This window comes from Leptosomus discolor, chromosome 4 (genome assembly GCF_034619465.1).
Source record: "Leptosomus discolor isolate bLepDis1 chromosome 4, bLepDis1.hap2, whole genome shotgun sequence".
Classification (NCBI taxonomy): domain Eukaryota; kingdom Metazoa; phylum Chordata; class Aves; order Leptosomiformes; family Leptosomidae; genus Leptosomus; species Leptosomus discolor.
In genome coordinates, this window is record NC_141394.1 from 83158484 (window position 1) to 83175676 (window position 17193).

General features: G+C 67.3%; 1 protein-coding gene across 1 annotated transcript; it reads left to right on the forward strand.

Annotated features, from left to right (window-relative positions):
- The first annotated feature begins 3198 nt into the window (after nt 1-3198).
- Nucleotides 3199-16573, forward strand: PAIP2B (poly(A) binding protein interacting protein 2B). Its single transcript, XM_086464877.1, is given in 4 exon segments — nt 3199-3232; nt 13012-13177; nt 16374-16485; nt 16487-16573. Coding segments are annotated over 3 exon segments (357 nt in total). The 5' UTR covers nt 3199-3232; nt 13012-13019.
- Nucleotides 16574-17193: the final 620 nt, after the last annotated feature.

A 17193-nucleotide genomic window follows, 5' to 3' on the forward strand; every position in this document is an offset into this window, starting at 1 on the left:
CGAATTCCCTCCTCTGGCTCCAAAAGCGGACCCAGACGGGACCTTTTGGGTGCCGCTTTGGCCACCAGGACCCCCAAACGGGCACGGATCCATCCCAAAACGGCCGCAAGGCGGCTGGGAAGGAGGGCTCGGGGGGCTGCGGAGGGGCGTGCGGGCACGGAGGGCTCGGGGCTGGCGGGACGAGGGCCCGAGGACGGGGGCTGGTTAAACGGAGGGACACGGGGAGCCCCGTGTCGCCGCTGGGGACAGAGCAGGGGGGACGCCCGCAGCCCCGGCACCACGGAGGGTGCGGAGGGAGGCGGTGTGTCACCCGGCGGTGGTGACATTCCTGCGCTGACTCGGGCGCTCGGTGGCCTTCGGTGGCCTTCACTGACCTTGCGGGGCCGCCCTCGCCCTCCCCGTCCCGTTAACCCCACAGGGTCCGGGGATGGGGCGGGGGACAGAGCCGTGCCCACCCCCCCGGCTCCACCCCAGGGCCTCTCGTCCCCTCAAAGGGACCCGGGAGCCCCCAAACCGCTGCCCCCCGCCACCTCAGGTCCTCGCCCTGCCGGTGCGTGGGAGCTCCAAGGGGGGGGGGGGGGGGGTGTCTCTGCGCCCCCAAAAGGGGATCCATGGGGTGTGGGAGGGGGGTCAACTGCAAACCCACCGGAGCTGTGGGGCTCCTCGTGGTGGGACCGCGGCGTGGGGACGCGCTTGGGGGTGTGTGTGTCCCCCCCCGTGTCACAAGGCGTAAGGACGAACGTCCCCACGCCCTGGGGACATCCCGTGCTGCCTCCCCGGGGCCATTCCCGCCGCCGAACAGCGGGGACGGACCCAGCAGGGCACCCCCAGACCCCCACCAGCATCTCCCGCACCCCAAAACCCACATGGGCAAGACCCTTGCGCTGGAAAGGGGGGGGTTGCCCAGCACCTCCCCGGATCAGGCCCTTTGGCCACAGGCTATTTTTGTCCCGTCCGGTGGCAGCGCCCGGTCCTCAGCCATACAAGGAGCCATCAGCCGCCCCCCGGGGAGGGGGATTGTCACCTCGACGCTCGTCTTACATCCCCCCCCCCGCCCCCCGGCCGGTCGGCCACCCCGCTGACCTCTCGGGGACACCTTGGGATGTTTGTGGGTTGTTCCCCCCCCCCCCGGCTCGAGATCCAGCCTCGATTTCTCCACTCGCCCCAAATTAGCACCCGGTGAGGAACAGGTTCCCGACGGATGAGGGCACAGGGTTAGAAATAGCTCGTCCAGGGGCGCGTGGTGGCCGTGGGGCTGGTACAACCATCTAAATGTGGGGCTGGGGGGGCGAGGGGAGGGCCGGATCCAGGGCCAACGGCCCTGGATCCGGCCCTCCCCTTCGCCCCCCCAGCCCAGCAGATTGGGTTTTTGCTTGCTCACCTCCCCATCCTGCAGGAGAGCTAAGTGACATGCCCAGGGACATCCTGCACACCAGTGGCAGAGACGTCATGACTTTGCCGGGGGGGGGGGGGGGGCTCATCCTACTCCAAAAATGGGGGTCAGGCAAACCTGAAGGCTTGGGGGGGGGGGGTGTCTCTGGACCACCCTTGGCTGATCCCCAAACCTTGTATCCCCAAAGATGAAGCCTCCCCACAGTGTGGGGACACTCCCTTGGGCAGGGGTACATGGATGCCCCCCCCCCCCCCCCCCCAGGCTGTCACGCTCCCCCCATTTTAGCAAAATCCCAGCGCGGAAGGTGGAAGGGGTTTGGGGTCACCCACCCTTCTGCCATGGTGATGTGCCCCCCCCTTCCACATGGGGGTCAGACCCCCCGTCCCAGTGCCAGGGTGGGGGGCTGCTTCTCCCACCCAGCTCCTCCGTACCCCCAGTGGGGGTGGCCAGTGGGGCTGGGGGCACCGAGGGGCTGGGAAAGGCTCTAACTGCCCCCGCCCCCCCCCAAAAAAAACCCACTCCTGTGTTTGGGCTGAGGACCCCCTGGGGGGGGGGCAGCGGGAACCCCCGGGACCCCGGCACTCACCGTCCGAGCGGGTCGAGGGGCAACGAGCCGGTGACCGGGGGGCGTTGGGGACCCCGTTTTCGGGGCGCGGAGCCCCCGCTGTCGCCCGCCGGCATCTCGGGGGACCGGGGAGCGGGTGTCCGCGGGCGCGGCCCCGGCTCGGTCCTGGCCGCCGGCCCGGGCTCGTCACCGGGGCGGGGGGGGACGGGGGGCGGCCTCGGGGGCGGCGCTGGGGCAGCCAGGGATCGGGTGGGGGGGGACGCGACTGGGACCCCCCCCCCGAGGCGCCCCCGACACTCTGGGAGTGCAAGGGTGGGTCCCCCCCACCGCTGGGGGTGCAAGCCTGCCCTCCCCCCGGTGCCCCCCAAAACTGCGGTGCGGGCTGGGTGGCCCCCCCCCCGGTGCTCCCCCCCTCTCCGGGGCTGCGGGGCTGGGGGACCCCCGAGGGGTCCCCCAGACCCTGGGGGTGCGGGGCTGCGCGCCCCAGGCCCCCCCCCACCGCGGGGGACAGGGCTGAGTGGCCCCTGAGGTGCCCCCCCCCAAAAAAAAAACTGGGGTGCAGAGCCGGGACAACCCCCCCCGGGGTGCCCCCCCCCCCAGCCACGCGCCCGCCACGTGACAGCCCCCCCCGCCGCCGCCGCCGCCTCCTCCGTTAGCGCCCGGGGAATCCCCCGCCCCCTCGCTGTGTTTACATCAACCCGCCAATCAGCGGCACTCTAGCAGCACACCGGCACGGCGGGGGGCGGGCGGCTTGTGAAGCCTCATCCCATTGGGCGCTGTGCCCGCCGATCAGGAGCTGGGAGAAGGGGCGGGCTGATGTGATTATTTACATTGTGGCCAGCCACGCCTCCCCCCGCCATGGCCCCGCCCCCGAGGCCTGCCTGTCTGACCCCACGTGGGGGCCGCGTGCACGCAGCCAATCCGACCCTTCGAGGTTAACCAATCGGGAGGCGAGGAGGTGGATCGGGGGTCTCCAATCAGACGGCGTCAGACGGGGCGGGACTAAAAGCTGGAGCGGCAGGGGACTGGTGCAATAGCGGCACGCTCGCGAGCCCTGCCGCCCAACCAGGCTTAGAACTGAGGGCGGGGAGGAGGGGAGCGGGGCGGGGACGCGTGGAGGGGCTGGCCAATGGGGGGGCCAGGTCCTGTAAAGGCGGGGCGGGTGGGCGTGTCCCCGCCGCGGCGGCGGGGTCCGGCGGTGGCGGCGGCGGCGGCGGCGGTGGCAGCGGAGGGCGGGCGCTCGGCGAGCGGCACCGGCCCGGCCCGGCCGGCAGGTACGAGGGCGGGGAGGGGGGACCCGGGGCGAGCCCGGGGCGCAGGCCCCGACCGGGCCTCGGCAGCCCGCGGGCCGCTGGGGCAGGCCCCGGGGGGGAGCTGGGGCCGGCGGGCCTCCGGCGGGCGCAGGCCTGGCAGGCCCCAGCCCGGCCCGTCTCGGATTAAAGCCCCGCTGGGCGACGCTCGCAGGCCCCGCGCCTCTGCCAGCGCAACCGCGAGGCTCCGGCGGCCCTCGGCCAGGCTCCGGCCTGCTCCCGGTGGGAGGGCTGCAGCCGGCGGGGGACAGCCCGGAGGGGAGCAGCGAGCGTGTCTCGGCTCCGGGCTCTGTACCGGATCGTAGGTGCCGCGGTTTGGTGGGGGAGCTTCCTTCCCCAGGGCACGTAGGCCGGGTAAAGCCGGAGATTGGGGGCCGCGGGGCTCGGGCTGCCCGGGGGGCTCCTTCCCCCGGGGTGAGGGGGGTGTGGAGGACCCCCGGGAGCGGGTATTCGGCCACGGAGCCGGCTCGGGCAGCCCGGCAGAAGTCCCTCCTGGTTGCTTTCATGGAAGAAACCAGCGCTGGCAGCTGGGGCCCTGCCAGATTCCAGCTGGGTGCTCTCCCACCGCCCTGCCCCTTGTCCTCTCCCGGCACCGCTTGGGGGCAGCTCCCGAAACAGCCCCCACGGTCTCCCTCTGCGTGGGCCGGGTCCCGTGCCCGTGGGGCGAGGCGAGGGGAGCGTGCCACCGGCCCTGCCGACCCGCCCTGCAGGGAAGGGGGGTGCCTTCAGCAAGGCCACGGGCTGGGGGGAGGTGGGCTTCTCCCTCCTCAGCCCCCTCAGACCCGCTCCCACGGTCCAGCGGAGCACCCAGGGGACGGGCACAGGGGTCCCAGGGGACGGGCACAGGGGTCCCACATGCAGCCATCACTCCGGAGGGACACCCAGTCCCACGTCAGGCACCACAATGTGCTGTCTTTGCAGATTGCAGCGACTGCAAACTGTTTTCTCAACGTTACCGCCCCCCAAAAAATAGCCCGGCCCGTGCCCTGGAGGCTCGGGATGTGACGCACGGGTGGGTTTGGGCTGGGAGGAGATCGCCCTCCCCAGCCCGGGCCAGCCTGCCCCTGCCAGCCGTGTTTACGGGGGCCACGGCAGCGGCAGGCTCGGCGTGGCGTGGTGCCCTTCAGCTCTTGAGGGACGTGCCGGCGCGTCAGGTTTCGGCCGGGCGTGCGGCGACAAGTCAGACGTTGCTCCAGGAGCATGTGGCCGGGCAGGGAAACCTCTCTGCACAGGGAGGCTGCGGAAAAGGCTGTGTGAAGCCCTCAGTTGTGGCGTTTTTGGGTTCCTCGTAGCTCGAGACAAAAAAAATGCGGGTCACAACAGGGCGTTGAAAGCGTCCCCGGCTCCTTTCTGTGCGAAGAAGTGGGCGGTTTTGCCCGCTGAGGAGCCTCTGGGTGGCACGCTGAGGGGACAGCCCTGGTCCAGGCTGAGAAAGGAAGAGCCAGGCACGTGTGTGCGGGAGGTGCCCACGTGTCCTCGCAGGATTCCCCACCTGAGACACGCAGAAAGCCCTGGCCGTACGCAGGGGAATAGTGTAGCCCGGCTTTCCTCCAGCCCTTTGGTGCTCCCGAGGAGGGAAGCAGCTCCTTCCCCTCCCTCGAAGCAGCGCTTTGTTGTCCCCTCGCAGCCCTGAGCTGGAGCTTGAGGCCGCTGAAGCGAGACCCTCGGCCTCTGGGTCACCCATCCCTCCCCCGGCGGGGCTTGGCCCGTCCCCGGGGCACCGCGACAGCGTGAGGACAGCGGCTGCCCCGGAGCTGTCATCACCCCGGCCCTTCCACCGCCCTGAACTTGATCCACGCCGATGTTGTCGGCAGCCGAAATCCCGGGGCAGCTGCCAGCCCCGCGCCCGCTCTCGGTTGGCGTTGACAGGGGGGGTTTCGGCAGGTCGCGGTGGCCCCGAGGACGGCCCCGAGCCCCGGCGGCTGGGACGGAGCTCCAGGGAGGGGGCAGCCAGCCCCGAGCCCCCGAATTGCCCCGGCTTTGCTTCCCCGGCCCCGCTCACGGCGCGGAGGGCAGGCGTCCGACGCCGGGACGGGCACAGCCACAACGTGCCCGGGAAGGTGCCTCCGGCCTGAACGAGGGATAAAGCTGCTCCTGCGGATCCGGAGAGCCCTGGCGGAGCGTCGGGTTTGCCGCCCTCGTCTCCGCTTCCAGCCGGGGCTGCAGCTGCTCCTGCAGAAACGGCACCGCTGGGATTTTGTGCTCCCGCTTCCCCGCGGGGCCATCCCTGCCCTGCCCCGTGGAGGTCCCTCTGCGGGAAGGGCCGTGGGAAGAGCATCGCCCCGCTCCGATCCCGAGGGTTCCCGTCCCGGAGCAGAAGTGGCTGCCTCTGCCCAGGAGGCTGGAAGGTGCTGCTGGATGGGTGCTCTGGCTGGAAGGCTCCAAGCAATTTCTGTTACCAATTCCTGCAGAGAAATCACAGCAGAGTGCGGCTCGTGCGTGGCGCTGGCGTCAGTCCTGGCGAGCAGCAGGACCCGTCCGTGAGCTGGTGAGCGCGGAACGCGTCGTCTTTGCCTGGGATTAGAAGCAGCTCAGTGAAGAGCAGCGTTCAGGACGGGTTTGGTGGATTTGGGATGAGGCTTCTGAGTGTTTCCCGGACACAGGTCGAGAGCGGCGCTCCAGGGTTCTGGCCCTTTCAAACCGATGGGGGCGGGGGGGGGGGGGGGGGAACTTGGTGGCGCTTTGTTTTGGGCCTGAGCGAAGTGGGGGCTTGTGCTTGTGGATGCAGATTAAAATAGTGCCGGAGGAGATTATCCCCCAGCTCGGAGATGGAAATAGGATGCAGTTCCTCGGCAACTGAGAGGGCTGAAAAAGGAAAGCTCCACATCTGCTGCGAGCAGGGACTGGCACCCCCCCCCCCCGGTAGCCCAGCAGGCGTGAGAAGGGAGGACCAGGAGCCCAGCCTAAGGTTGGAAGCCCAGACTCACCGGGAAGACTCACCTGCCATGAGAGAGGGCTGAAGTCAGCGGGGAGCAGCGGGTGACTCCCCCAGCTCTGCAGCAGCTCGCCAGCTCAGCGCCTCGGCGGCGGGGAACCAAACCTGAAGCACCAGTCGAATGGGAAGGAAAAGCCTGGGGGGGGGGGGGGGGAACCCTACTTGAAAGACATTGGGGTGGTGATAGAGCGTGGGCTGGGCCGGAGCCGGGTGGCAGCCCGGCAGGAAAGCCAGACCCAGGCACGGCGGGTTCCCCGGCGAGGAGGCGGAGAGCCGGGAACGTGGCGAGTGCTCGCGGCTGCTGGAAAAATCCACACGGCTGGGAGATAAAAAGCGCAGCTTGGGCCTCTGGAGGGCAGAGACCTTGTCTGCTGCTGGTGACTGGAGCGAGGGGCTCTCCGTGGGCAGAGGGAGAAGGCGGTGGAAGGAGCTGGGGCTGAACCAGAGTGACCTGCGGAGCGTGAGGGGACGGGAGAGCCCGCGCTCGCGGGAGACGGGGCGAGCTCTCGCCTCGCCGGCGAGCCGGGGCTTCTCTGGTGGCTGCTTCAGAGGAGTCAAGAGGTGGCCTGCAAAAACAGGCGGCCCTCGCCTGCCCTCCTTGCCCCAGCTGGGCACGGGTCAGTGCTGGGCCCCCAGTCGGGGTCAGACCGAGGATTTCAAACCAGTCTGGTCTGTACTGGTGGAGGGTGCAAAATGGTGTTTGGTTTTGGTTTTTTTTTTTTACGAAGGCTCTACGGGTTGAGACTGGGAGTGTTGTGAAACCCAAAGTGGTGGTGGCAGAGGTTTGGGGAGGCAGCGCTGACCTCTCGCCTTCCCCCAGCCCTCGCAAAGCCGGCCGTGCCCCGCAGCGGGGAGAAAGAAGGGCTCTGCTTCGGGGGCGGGGGGGGGGGGTGGTTTCTGGAAGGGTGGGTTTTCCCTGCTGAACCACCAGCCCCGTCGGCAAACCCGATGATTCCCAAAGCTATTTATAGAGCTGGGAGCCCTGGCCAGCCTCCCCCCGGCACGTCACCCCGCCGAAGCAGCCGCCTCCGCCGAGGTTTTGGCTCCGGCCGCGCCAGCCGGGGAGGGTGAGGAGGCCCATATGTCCCTGCCCGGAGCCAAGAGCGCAGCTGCGCTCGGTTCCCCCAGCCGGGGGACACACACACACGTTAACTCTTTGGGGGCAAAGGGGAGGAACGTGGCTCGCGCCACACGCCCTCCAAGCAAGGGACGCTCTCCCCGGGGGCAGCAACCAGCCAGAAACGGGGCTCGCGAAGGGTCTGGCCTCCTCAGTCCCGCCGTGACTGACCCCCGGGGGGTTCTGCCGCCCGTGGTCCTCCTGGATTAGGTAAGGAAATGTCTGATGGCCTGCCTGGGCAGAGCCGATCACCGCGTCTGTAAAGCTGGGCTGTCGCCGGGCGTTATCCGCGGGGCGTTATCCGCAGGGCATTATCCGCAGGAGGAATAGCTCGCCGTGACCTCCTGCCGAAGCCTCCCTCCGTGGGCTCTCTCCTCCCAGAAGGCCTCGATTCCGACCGCCGCGCCACCCCGCCGTCTGCCGCCTCTTCTCCGTGCCCCTCGGCGCCCGACGGACGGTGCCGCAGCCCCCGAGGCCGGCGGGCAGCGAGGTGGCCGTGCTTCCCTGCGCCTCCTGCCCCCTCCTCTGCGCCTCCTGCGGGGTCCAGCCGTGAAGCTTCTGCCCTTCTCGCGTTGAACACCCCAACGTTTTCGTCCCCGAGGGGACCTCGCTCGGGCTCCGCTCCGTGCCGCCGAGGAGCGGGAGCTTCGCCCCGTTGGCTTCGGCGAGGCGACGCCTGGCCCTGTGCTGCGCCGCGGAGCCGCCTCTGCGCAGCTGAGGGCCGTGGCCGTGCCGAAACGGGGGGGTTTCCTCCCCAAAAAAGGGCCATCCTCGAGATGCCGGTGGCGCCGCGGCAGCGGCGTTGCCTTGGCGTCGGCCGAGACCGATTCGCTTGCCCGCGGGTGTCTCGGTCCCTTGTCCTAATTGGCATCGGTGACTATTTCCAGCCTAACGAGCCCAGGACCCCCTGGTAGCCGCTGCTGGGGTTGGGTCCAGCCCGATCCGCAGCCCTGAAGCATCGTGCCTTTAAGCAGCACCTAAATACCAAACTCAGGGGCTGGATTTTCCCACCTCGCGTTGTCCCGTACCCTTGTCCGAAGGAAACCCGCCTTGCCAGGCTGCTGCTCCAGCGCCAGGCGGCTGTGGGGGCGTTCAGAGCGACGAAGGGGTTTGTAAAGACTAGCGGGGACCTCCCAGGCTGCCTCCCTCCCTCGCCACGGCGTAGCTCCTCGGGCTTTACCGTGCTCTGGGTGTGTTTTTTCAGTCCCCAGGTTGATTCTTTTTCTTTTTTGAGCCTACTTCATTTTCCAAGGGGGAAAAAAGAAACAAATCCAAGAAGGCTTCGTTATAAGAAAGCAGATTTTTACCATTTATCTTGGTTTTAATGGAGGGCCGGGGCTCGGAGCAGCAAGCCGGCTGCAGCAACGCCTCAGCATTACCCCGGCTCTGCGCGTACGTGGTCAGGCTGAGGGTTACGGCGCTGCTCCGGTGACTCAGGTCGATGACACGCAAACCAAAACATACATCGAGCCTGGCTGGGCCAGGCTGGAAAATGGGCTCCTGGGAGGCGGTTTTCCAGGCGGGGATGGCTCTGCGCGGCTGGGGCTGCTGCGAGGGGCTGCTGGCCTGCTCCCAGCGCCGGCTGCGGGGGGAAACCCCGACCTTGGGGTCCTTCGGAGCCAGCTGCGAAAAATGGGAGGTGGAAAAGCCGTTTTTGGTGTTGGGGTTGGGTTTTTTTTCCCTGTTTTTTTTGGGGGGCTACCGAAGCAATACGTCACTTGGGGTCGCTCCTGTGCTGTCGCCGTCGGTGCACGTACCCCTGCCCCTGGGTGTCCGCTGCCCCTCGTGCCAGCACCGAGATTTGGGTGTCTCTCCTCCTTTGGGGTGATTTCTTTCCCCCAGGGTGTTCCCAGCAGGCAGGAGCTCCCCCCGGGGCAGGGAGGAGCGTGGGTGGCAGCCGCCCCTCCTGCCCACCGCTTCTCCCAGCCGAGCCCGGGGGCATCGCTCTGCGGAGGGCTCCTGGCCCGCTCCTCCCTGCTGGCCTCTCCCACCTCCTCTTTCTGGGGGGGGGGCCTGTGGGAAAGCTCTGGCAGGGGATGGCTCGGGAGGCTTTGGGGTGGCTTAAACCGAACAAAAGCGTGTGGTGGGGCAGCGGGTGCGAGAGCTGCGGTGAAGCAACTTCCCTGGTGAGTGTGTGGGGGGGGTCGGGGTCTGCTGAGAGGGGCTTTGGCCAGCTCTGTGCTTAAAAATTTAAAAAAAAAAAAAAAAAGGAGGAAAAAAAGGAAGGAAAAATAGCCCCGTTGGTGATGGAGTAAACAAGCGGCGTTGGGAGCGACGTGGGCGTTTCTCGCCCTCTAATTTTGGCGAGCGGCAGGTCTGCGTTCGCAGCCCGGGGACTGCAGCGGGTGGGGCCGCCCTTCCCGGGGGTCCCGGCTCTCCGTCTGCCCCTGCGGGGAGGGGGGGAAGCTGAAATCGGGAGGCCGAGCTCAGCCGGCCGCCCCGCGGGAGCCCTTGGGTGCCCTGGCGGTGGCCGAGGGGCTGCTGGGGTGACGGGGGCTGCCCCGCTGCTACGACCTGTGGGTGCCCAGAGCTGCGTCGCTGCGCCCCGGCCGCCCAAAAAAACCCGCCCTGCCGACGGGGAGCGCGGCTGCTGCCCTCAAACCCGGGCGGGAGGCACCGGCAGCTCCCCGTGGCTCTGCCGTGGGCCCCACGTCACCCACACCGAGCGCTCAAGGTTTGAGGCTGGGCTCGTCACCAACAACTGACAGACTCTGTGAACCCCTCTCCCCTCCCAAAAGGGAAAAGGAGAGAGAACAAGGGAGAGAGACTTTACGGTTTGGAAAAGAAAACTGAAACAGCTTTAATGAAATAAAACCACCGCAGTGCAGGGCTGGCACTGGGGCAGTCCCAGGCTGGACTGGGCAGCAGACAGGGACGGGAGGCAGGAGCTGGACTCAGGCCCTGGATCCAGGGACGCACGGGTCGGGATCGACGACAGAAGGACAGACAGAGCCCTCCTCAGGTGTCGGCCGTCGAAGAAGAGAGTGAGACCCTGGTGACCCCTCAGCTTTACACTGACCGTGACGTCCATGGGGTGGAACACGCTGTGGGTCAGGTTTGGGTCACCCGTCCGGTTCGCTCCTCCCTGCAGGTGTGACCCTTTTCATTCCCAACACGGAGCACAGGATTTAGCAGTGACCTTGGTCGCCGTAAGAACAAGTACAAGCCAGGGCCTCTCTGCATCCCGTTCCTTGGTGCTGACTGTAAACACCAGCCCTTAGCGCTGCTGGGAGCAGTCACTGTCTGGAAAAACACGCTGCTGTTTCAGAAAGTGCCGTTACTTAGAACAGACCGAACTGAAAAGTTAAAGCACTAAACCAGAGTGAGTTCTGGTTTAGCCCAAACCAGGACAGCTGCTCAGAGCGAGCCACGAAGCTCTGCCGAGAGCCGGCGCCGCGGGAGCTTGCAGCCAGCTTGGTGCGGGGTGCGGAGCCCTGGGGGGGGGACACGCAGCTTTCTATCTTTATTTTTCTAAAAAAAAAAAAAAAAAAAAGCTTAAAAACCACGTTGCAAAAGCTTTCCCTCTTCTCTTCGGGCTGCTTCTCCGGCTAAACTGCTCTGTGCGGCGGCTGGCACCCCAGCGCCGGCTCCGCGCCGTACGTCAGCCGCGACACCCGCCGGCTCCTCGGCACTCGCGTGGCCTTGAGCTCCGGGGAGGAGGAGGAGGAGGAGGAGGAGGAGGGAGCACGGAGCACTCCCCGGGCCGAACCTTCCGGGCCTTTTCCCTTGCTGCGTTGCCCTCCCCGCCTGCCCCACGACTCGGAGGGTCGCCCTCACCGCAGACTTCTGTGCTGCGGCGCTGGCAGCACGGGGGTGGCTCCTCCTGACGCGCCTCAGAGTTACAGGGAAAGTCAACATTTTTGTATCCTTTTCCTGCAAAGCCGTGATCCTTAACAGATTTTAACCTCAGCGCGCGTGTTCTGCCCGCTGTTCACGTGGACATTCACAGCGGTTGCTCCACCCTGTTATAGGACTTTATTCACACTCCTGCACTGATATAATCATTGGTTATTTTACTGATCAAAATCTCTGATCTACAAATCAGGATGGGGAGGAGGGGAGACCCTTCACAGCAACATTCCTTTGTTTCTGTGGTTCCATCCCATAAGACAAGAACGAGCTGGGAATGTACAATCTCACCCCCTGTACCTGCCTCCCTGCTCTGCTCTGCACCACTTCACCCCCGCAGCAGCTCTGGCTTTGCCCGTCTCCGTAAGGCAGCAGCTGCTGGCTCTGAGCATCAGGGAGGGGTTGGGTGTTTCTTACCATCGTGTGAATGAACTGAATCAGGAAATTAATACAAAACGTTCGTTACTTGTTCATTAAAGCGCTTAAGCTGGTCATTAAAAGCGATTAATTACCAATGAAAAGCAATTATCTATTCGAAATTCAGACCTGATGATAACACCGAGGCTGCAGGACCTCGCTGCTCTTCCTTCCCCCTTTTTTTTTCCTTTCTTTCCCCCTTTTTTCTTTGCCCAGGAGCGGCCACGTTAAAGCCGCGCCGCTCCCGGGGACCCCCGAGCGCGGGTGCAGAGCCCCCCCGAGGGGCAGCCGCCGGGGACTTGGCTCTGCTTCGGAGTCCTCCCGAAAACGCGAAGCATCCCCTCGGCCCCTGAGCGAGCTCCGCGGGGTGGGAGCCGGGAGGCAGATCCGAGGGCACCTGGGACCTGCGGGGGGACAGAAAAGGGGGGGCTGCCGGCTCTGGCCGCCTCGGGGGGGCTCGGGGAGGCTCCCAGAGCTCGTCTGCTTCGCCTCGGTGGTCCTCGCGCAGGGTCGGGCCATCCCAAGGAGTTTTCCTGCTCGGGCAGGGGGCTCGCGGGGTCGTCCCTGCGCCCCGGCGCTGTGCGGGAGCTGGGTGCCGCCCCGCTCCGGATAAAGCCTTTGCCAGGGGAGGGCGAAACACCCGCCTGGGCTGTCGTTACGGGGCGTTGGGGTGGTTTTCAGCGGGGTTGGGCTGGCCTTGGTCCGCGTCTCGCTGCTCCCTGGGACTTGGTTGGGTTCTGGGGTCGTTTCTCCGCCCGGGCGTCCTTCCCTCCGTCTGCTCCCTCGTGGCAGAAGCGGAGGGTTGCGCCTCTGGAGGGTTCGTCTGGCTTTAATCTGCGCCTTGGGAAAAGGCAGCCCTCGTGTCGCCCACCCCCAGGCTTCTGTGAAATGCCCTCTTCAAAATCAGCAAGTTACAGCGGGGGCAAAGGGGCCCGAAGTGGCGTGTTCTGCCAAAAAACCGCCCGATTTTGGGGCAGGGGGCAGTCTGCTCCTGCGGTGTTGGTGTGTTGGCTGCAGGGACAACCCCCTTGGGGTCTGTTGGTGTATTTTTGTGGCAGATTTAAAATAAACCTGACGGCTGGACGGGGTCTGGGGTGCCGGTGCCTTTCCAAGCCCTGTTGACAGCTTCTCCGGGAGCTGCTGGTCAGGCCCCCCCTTGCTCCAAGTCCAGCCCGAGTACATTCAGGCTGTCCCTGGTGGGACAAAACCGCCGAAAAGAAATGCTGCCGCTGCCGGGGAGGTGTAGTGCCGCTGCTTTGGGGGGAGAGGGGAGGAGGTGGGACCTTGGAAACCCCCTGGTTCCTGTGCTGGGAGCCTGAGCTGTCACCCACCAGCGGGGCCGGTGGCGAGCTGGGAGCTGGGTGGGTTGGGGGGGCACGGGGGTCCCCGGCAGCTCCCTCACCCGCCGTGTTTTTCTCTTCCCAGAGTCCGTCATGATGAATGGCTCCGACCTCGCCAGCACGACGGCGTCCAGTCCCAAATCCAAAGAGGACCAAGTAGTGAACGGCCACGATGAGAAGGACAACAACCCCTTTGCAGAGTACATGTGGATGGAGAACGAGGAAGACTTCAACAGACAGGTGAGCCCGGGGCGGGGGTGGGCGCCGGCTCCGCGTTTCGGCGGCTAAAAGGGAGGCGAGGGCGAGGGCTGAGCCACGGGCCCGGCACGGAGACGGCGGCTCAAGGGAGGAGTCGTCCTGTTTGCGTGGGACCTGCCCATGAGGACTCGGGGTGGATAAAGTCGGGGGAAAAAAAAACCCCTCACGACGCCTTTGACCCTCTCAGGTCTCTCTCAGAGGGACGGTGACGGCGCTGTCACCTTCTCCTGCCCGTTGCTGTGCGAACCGAGACCTTCCCTTCCCGCCTGCTCCGCTGGAGGGAGGGCACCGGCCTCACAGTCGGTGCTCCAGGTTGGAGAGTGTTCGTAGCCCGGCTGTCTCGGCAAGGAGTTCCTGCAGTTAGCGGCTCTCCTTTGGGGTGGAAAGTCTCCGTTTCGGTGAAACGGCCCCGGAGCAGCCAGACCGCTTGGGAGGAGCCTCGGCCACCGGATGCTGCGTCCCATCGTGGCCGGGGAAGCTCTCGAGAGCTGCTGGTGGGACTGGGACAGCTCGTGGTCGTGAGATAACGCTGCGACGCCGGCGAGCTGGAGCAGAGGGAGCCGCAGCCCCGGTCACCCCAGGAGGGTTTCATCGGCTCTCCCGGTGTTCTCGGCACAAAACCTCCCCGTGGTGACGCTGGAGGCTCGTTCCCACGGCAGGAGACGGCGGCCGCTCGCCGGTGAGGGCCGCGCCAGTGGGCTGTGACTCGAGGCTTGGGTGTCATTGCGCGGCGTGGCCAGGGCAGCAGCCGGCCCCCGCGAGCGGCCGCGCCGGTGGAAACGGGCGACACCCGTTCGTTGGCGTCGGTGAAGCGCCGGCCGGCCGACCAGCCGGCCGACGGCGAGGTGCAAAGCAAACTCCACCGCGGCTCCGCGCCGGAGGGAGCGTCCCGGGGCGGAGGAGCAAGGCGGAGGGAGGGAGCCAAAACCTCGGCGCTTCCCTGGGTGGGGCTGCCGCGCCGCCGGGATCCTCGCCTGTGCCTTCCTGGTCCGCCAGCCCTCGCCTCGGCGCTCCCAGCCCCGTGGCGGGGCCCTGGGAGCTCAGCCCTTCGCCCAGCTCCTGCTGGAACGCCGCTCCCGGGGCCGGTGGGTCGGGCAGAGCCTGGGCTCTGGAGGCCGCGCGCCTGCCGGCGGGGCAGCAGCCGGGGCAGGGAGGGCGGCCCCGCGCCAGGCCCCTCGTCCGTCGGCAGGCGGGGTGCCCGGGAGAGCCGCCCGCGGGCTGGCGCGGGGGCCGCGCCTCTTGTCCCGCTCCATCCCGCTCCCTGCCCGGAGTCGCTGCTGAGCGGCCCCGGGAGAGGATGAGACACCGGCGGTGGGGGCGCGGGGTGGGGGCCAGCAGGCGCGTCCCTTTTGGCGGCTTCTGCCGCCTCCACGTGCACGCCCCGGTAGGATCCGGGGCTGAACCTTCCTCCAGACCCCCTGGCTCTCGGCTCTTCCTCAGCTCTCCGAGCCCGCGCTGCTCCCTTGCCTCCTCGGCAAAGGTTTCCTGCCGTCCCGGCCCCGAGCAAGGGGAGCAGGCAGGCGTCTCCAGGAACCTCTTGGCACGGTCCTGCCTTATTTACACGCGCGACGTTCCTTTTCCCATGGAGCCAGCACATCCCGGAGGGCAAAAAGGGAGTGGTGGGCCCTTGTGCTGCGAAGAAACTGCCGACAGCGGGTGAGGTTGGTGCAGAAGGACCTGGGAGGTGACAGAGCTGCATGAAATACCGCCGGGAGCCGAAGAACAGCCCGGAGCCAACCCTGAACCCTTTGTTTCCCGGTGCGGGTTGTCACGGTGCGGCGAGTGTGTCCAGGGTCTCCCCCTCCCTGGCCCGGCACCGACATCGTCGCCGCGTCCCCGCCTCGCCGCCAGCGCTGCCATCGGCCCCCGTGGCCCCCGAAAAGGGCACGGCGGGGCTGCGGGTGGAGCGGAGGAGAGGGACCCTGCCCCTGGGGCTGCGGTGTCGGCGGGGGCCCGAAGCCCTGGGCTCGCTCCGGCGGTGTCCCGCGGCAGGGCGGGATCCCGGGGCGGCCGGCGGTCCCGGCGTGGGGTTTTTTTATCCCCCGTGGTAGCGCCAGATTCAAGGACAGCCCTGGAAACCCAGCGGTGGGATGGTTTGGGGTGGTTTGTTGGCGGCCAAGGGGGTTTTCCCCTGCCCAGACCCAATTTCCAGGGCTGGGGGTGGGAAGCTCTCGGCAGCTGGGGCCGGAGACGGCGCCCGGCCCTGGCAAGGAGTTCTCCCGGGCGCGGTTTCCAACGCGGCAGGGACCGGCGGCGAAGAACCCCAAAGCCGATGGCGGCCTGGGCGTCCCAGGGTGACCTTCCCGAGCCCTTTGTGACGGGCAGGTCTCTCCAAACACCACGGTGGGGTGGCAGCACCCCAGTAGCCCCCCGGCGGCGGGGGCTGCCAGCCCGTCCCCACCTCGGGGGCTGCGGTGCGGGGCGCGGGGGGTGGCAGAGCTCCCCGGCTGGTTCCCCAGGGAGCCGGTTTCAGTTGTCGTTTCTGCTTTTGTGTGAAAGGGTTGGAGTTTTTGTGAGCATTTGGGGGTTCGTGGGCTCGCGCAGCCCCCTCGGACTCGGTCACAGCAGCTCGAAATCGTGCCGGGTGCTGGCGGTCGGCTCGGTTTCGGGCCACCCCGTGGCCGCTTGCTGGCTTCGCTCGAGGCAGCACCCAGAGGAAACCAGCCTGGGAGATGGGAGCAGCCGGTCGACGCGACCCACCGACGGTTCGCGCCTGCCCGGGGGCGAGGACGGGACCCCCAGCCCCGCTCCTGCCCGTCTCTCCTGCCTGCCCGCCCCTGCCCCAGCAGCCGTCAGCCCCGCGAGCCCCAGCCCCGTCCTGGGCTTTTCCTCGCCCTCGGGAGGAGTTTTCCCGCCACGGAGACGACGGGAGCCGACTGCCGCCCTGCGTGGGTGCTCGCAGAGCCGCGGGGGCTGAGCAGAGCCGCTGCAACGAGCCGGGGAAGGCGGGAGAAGCCGAAAAGGCCGGCCGAGCTCCGGCACCGCGCCCCGCGGCAGCGGAGCCGCGCGGCGGCCGCGGAACGCGCCTCTTGTCCCTCGGCAGAGCTCGCCTCGGTTTCAAACCCGGGCCTGGCTGCCCGGCGAGGCGAGGCACGGCCGGCAGCGGGGGTGCGGCGGGAGCACTGCAGGCTCTTGGGATCAGGGAGACACCGAAGCTGTGCCGTCCTCTCTGGGCAGGTGGAGGAGGAGCTGTCAGGAGCAGGAGTTTCTCGACCGCTGCTTCCAGGAGATGCTGGAGGAAGAAGACCAGGACTGGTTCATTCCGTCGCGCGACCTGCCCCAGGGCATGGGGCAGCTGCAAGCAGCAGCTCAACGGCCTCGCCCTCGGCGAGGGCCACGGGTCGGAGGACATTCTGGTAAGGGCCATGGTTTGGGGGACGTTTTGGTAAGGGCCACAGTTTGGGGGACATTCTGGTAAGGGCCTCGGTTTGGGGGACATTCTGCGTAAGGGCCATGGTTTGGGGGACATTCTGTAAAGGGCCACAGTTTGGGGGACGTTCTGGTAAGGGCCACAGTTTGGGGGACATTCTGGTAAGGGCCTCGGTTTGGGGGACATTTTAGTAAGGGCCTCGGTTTGGGGGACGTTCTGGTAAGGGCCACAGTTTGGGGGACATTCTGGTAAGGGCCTCGGGTCGGGGGACGTTCTGCGAGGTCTGGCGAAGCGCAGAGGAGCTGTCCTGGGGGCGGGGGTGGATCCTTTGGGGGGGTCGGTGCAGGAGCTGCTGCTCACGCCCCGCTGCCGATGCGTTTCGGAGGGGACGTGTCACCCCGGGGTCACTTGCTCTCCAGGAGCCGTGGGACGGGGCTGCCGCTGGCGTCTGAGCTGGGCTCCGGTCCCGGAGCGAACCGGGACCTTTCTGGCGTTTTGGGGCAGAGCTGGGGTGTCCTGGCGGGGCTGGGGAGGTACGGGAGGAGCGGGTGGGTCTGCTCCGGGGGTGCTGAGCGCCCCGAGCCTGCACGGATGGATGCAGAGCCGGGAAACCTGCCGGGTGGCGGGGAGGGAAGGGAA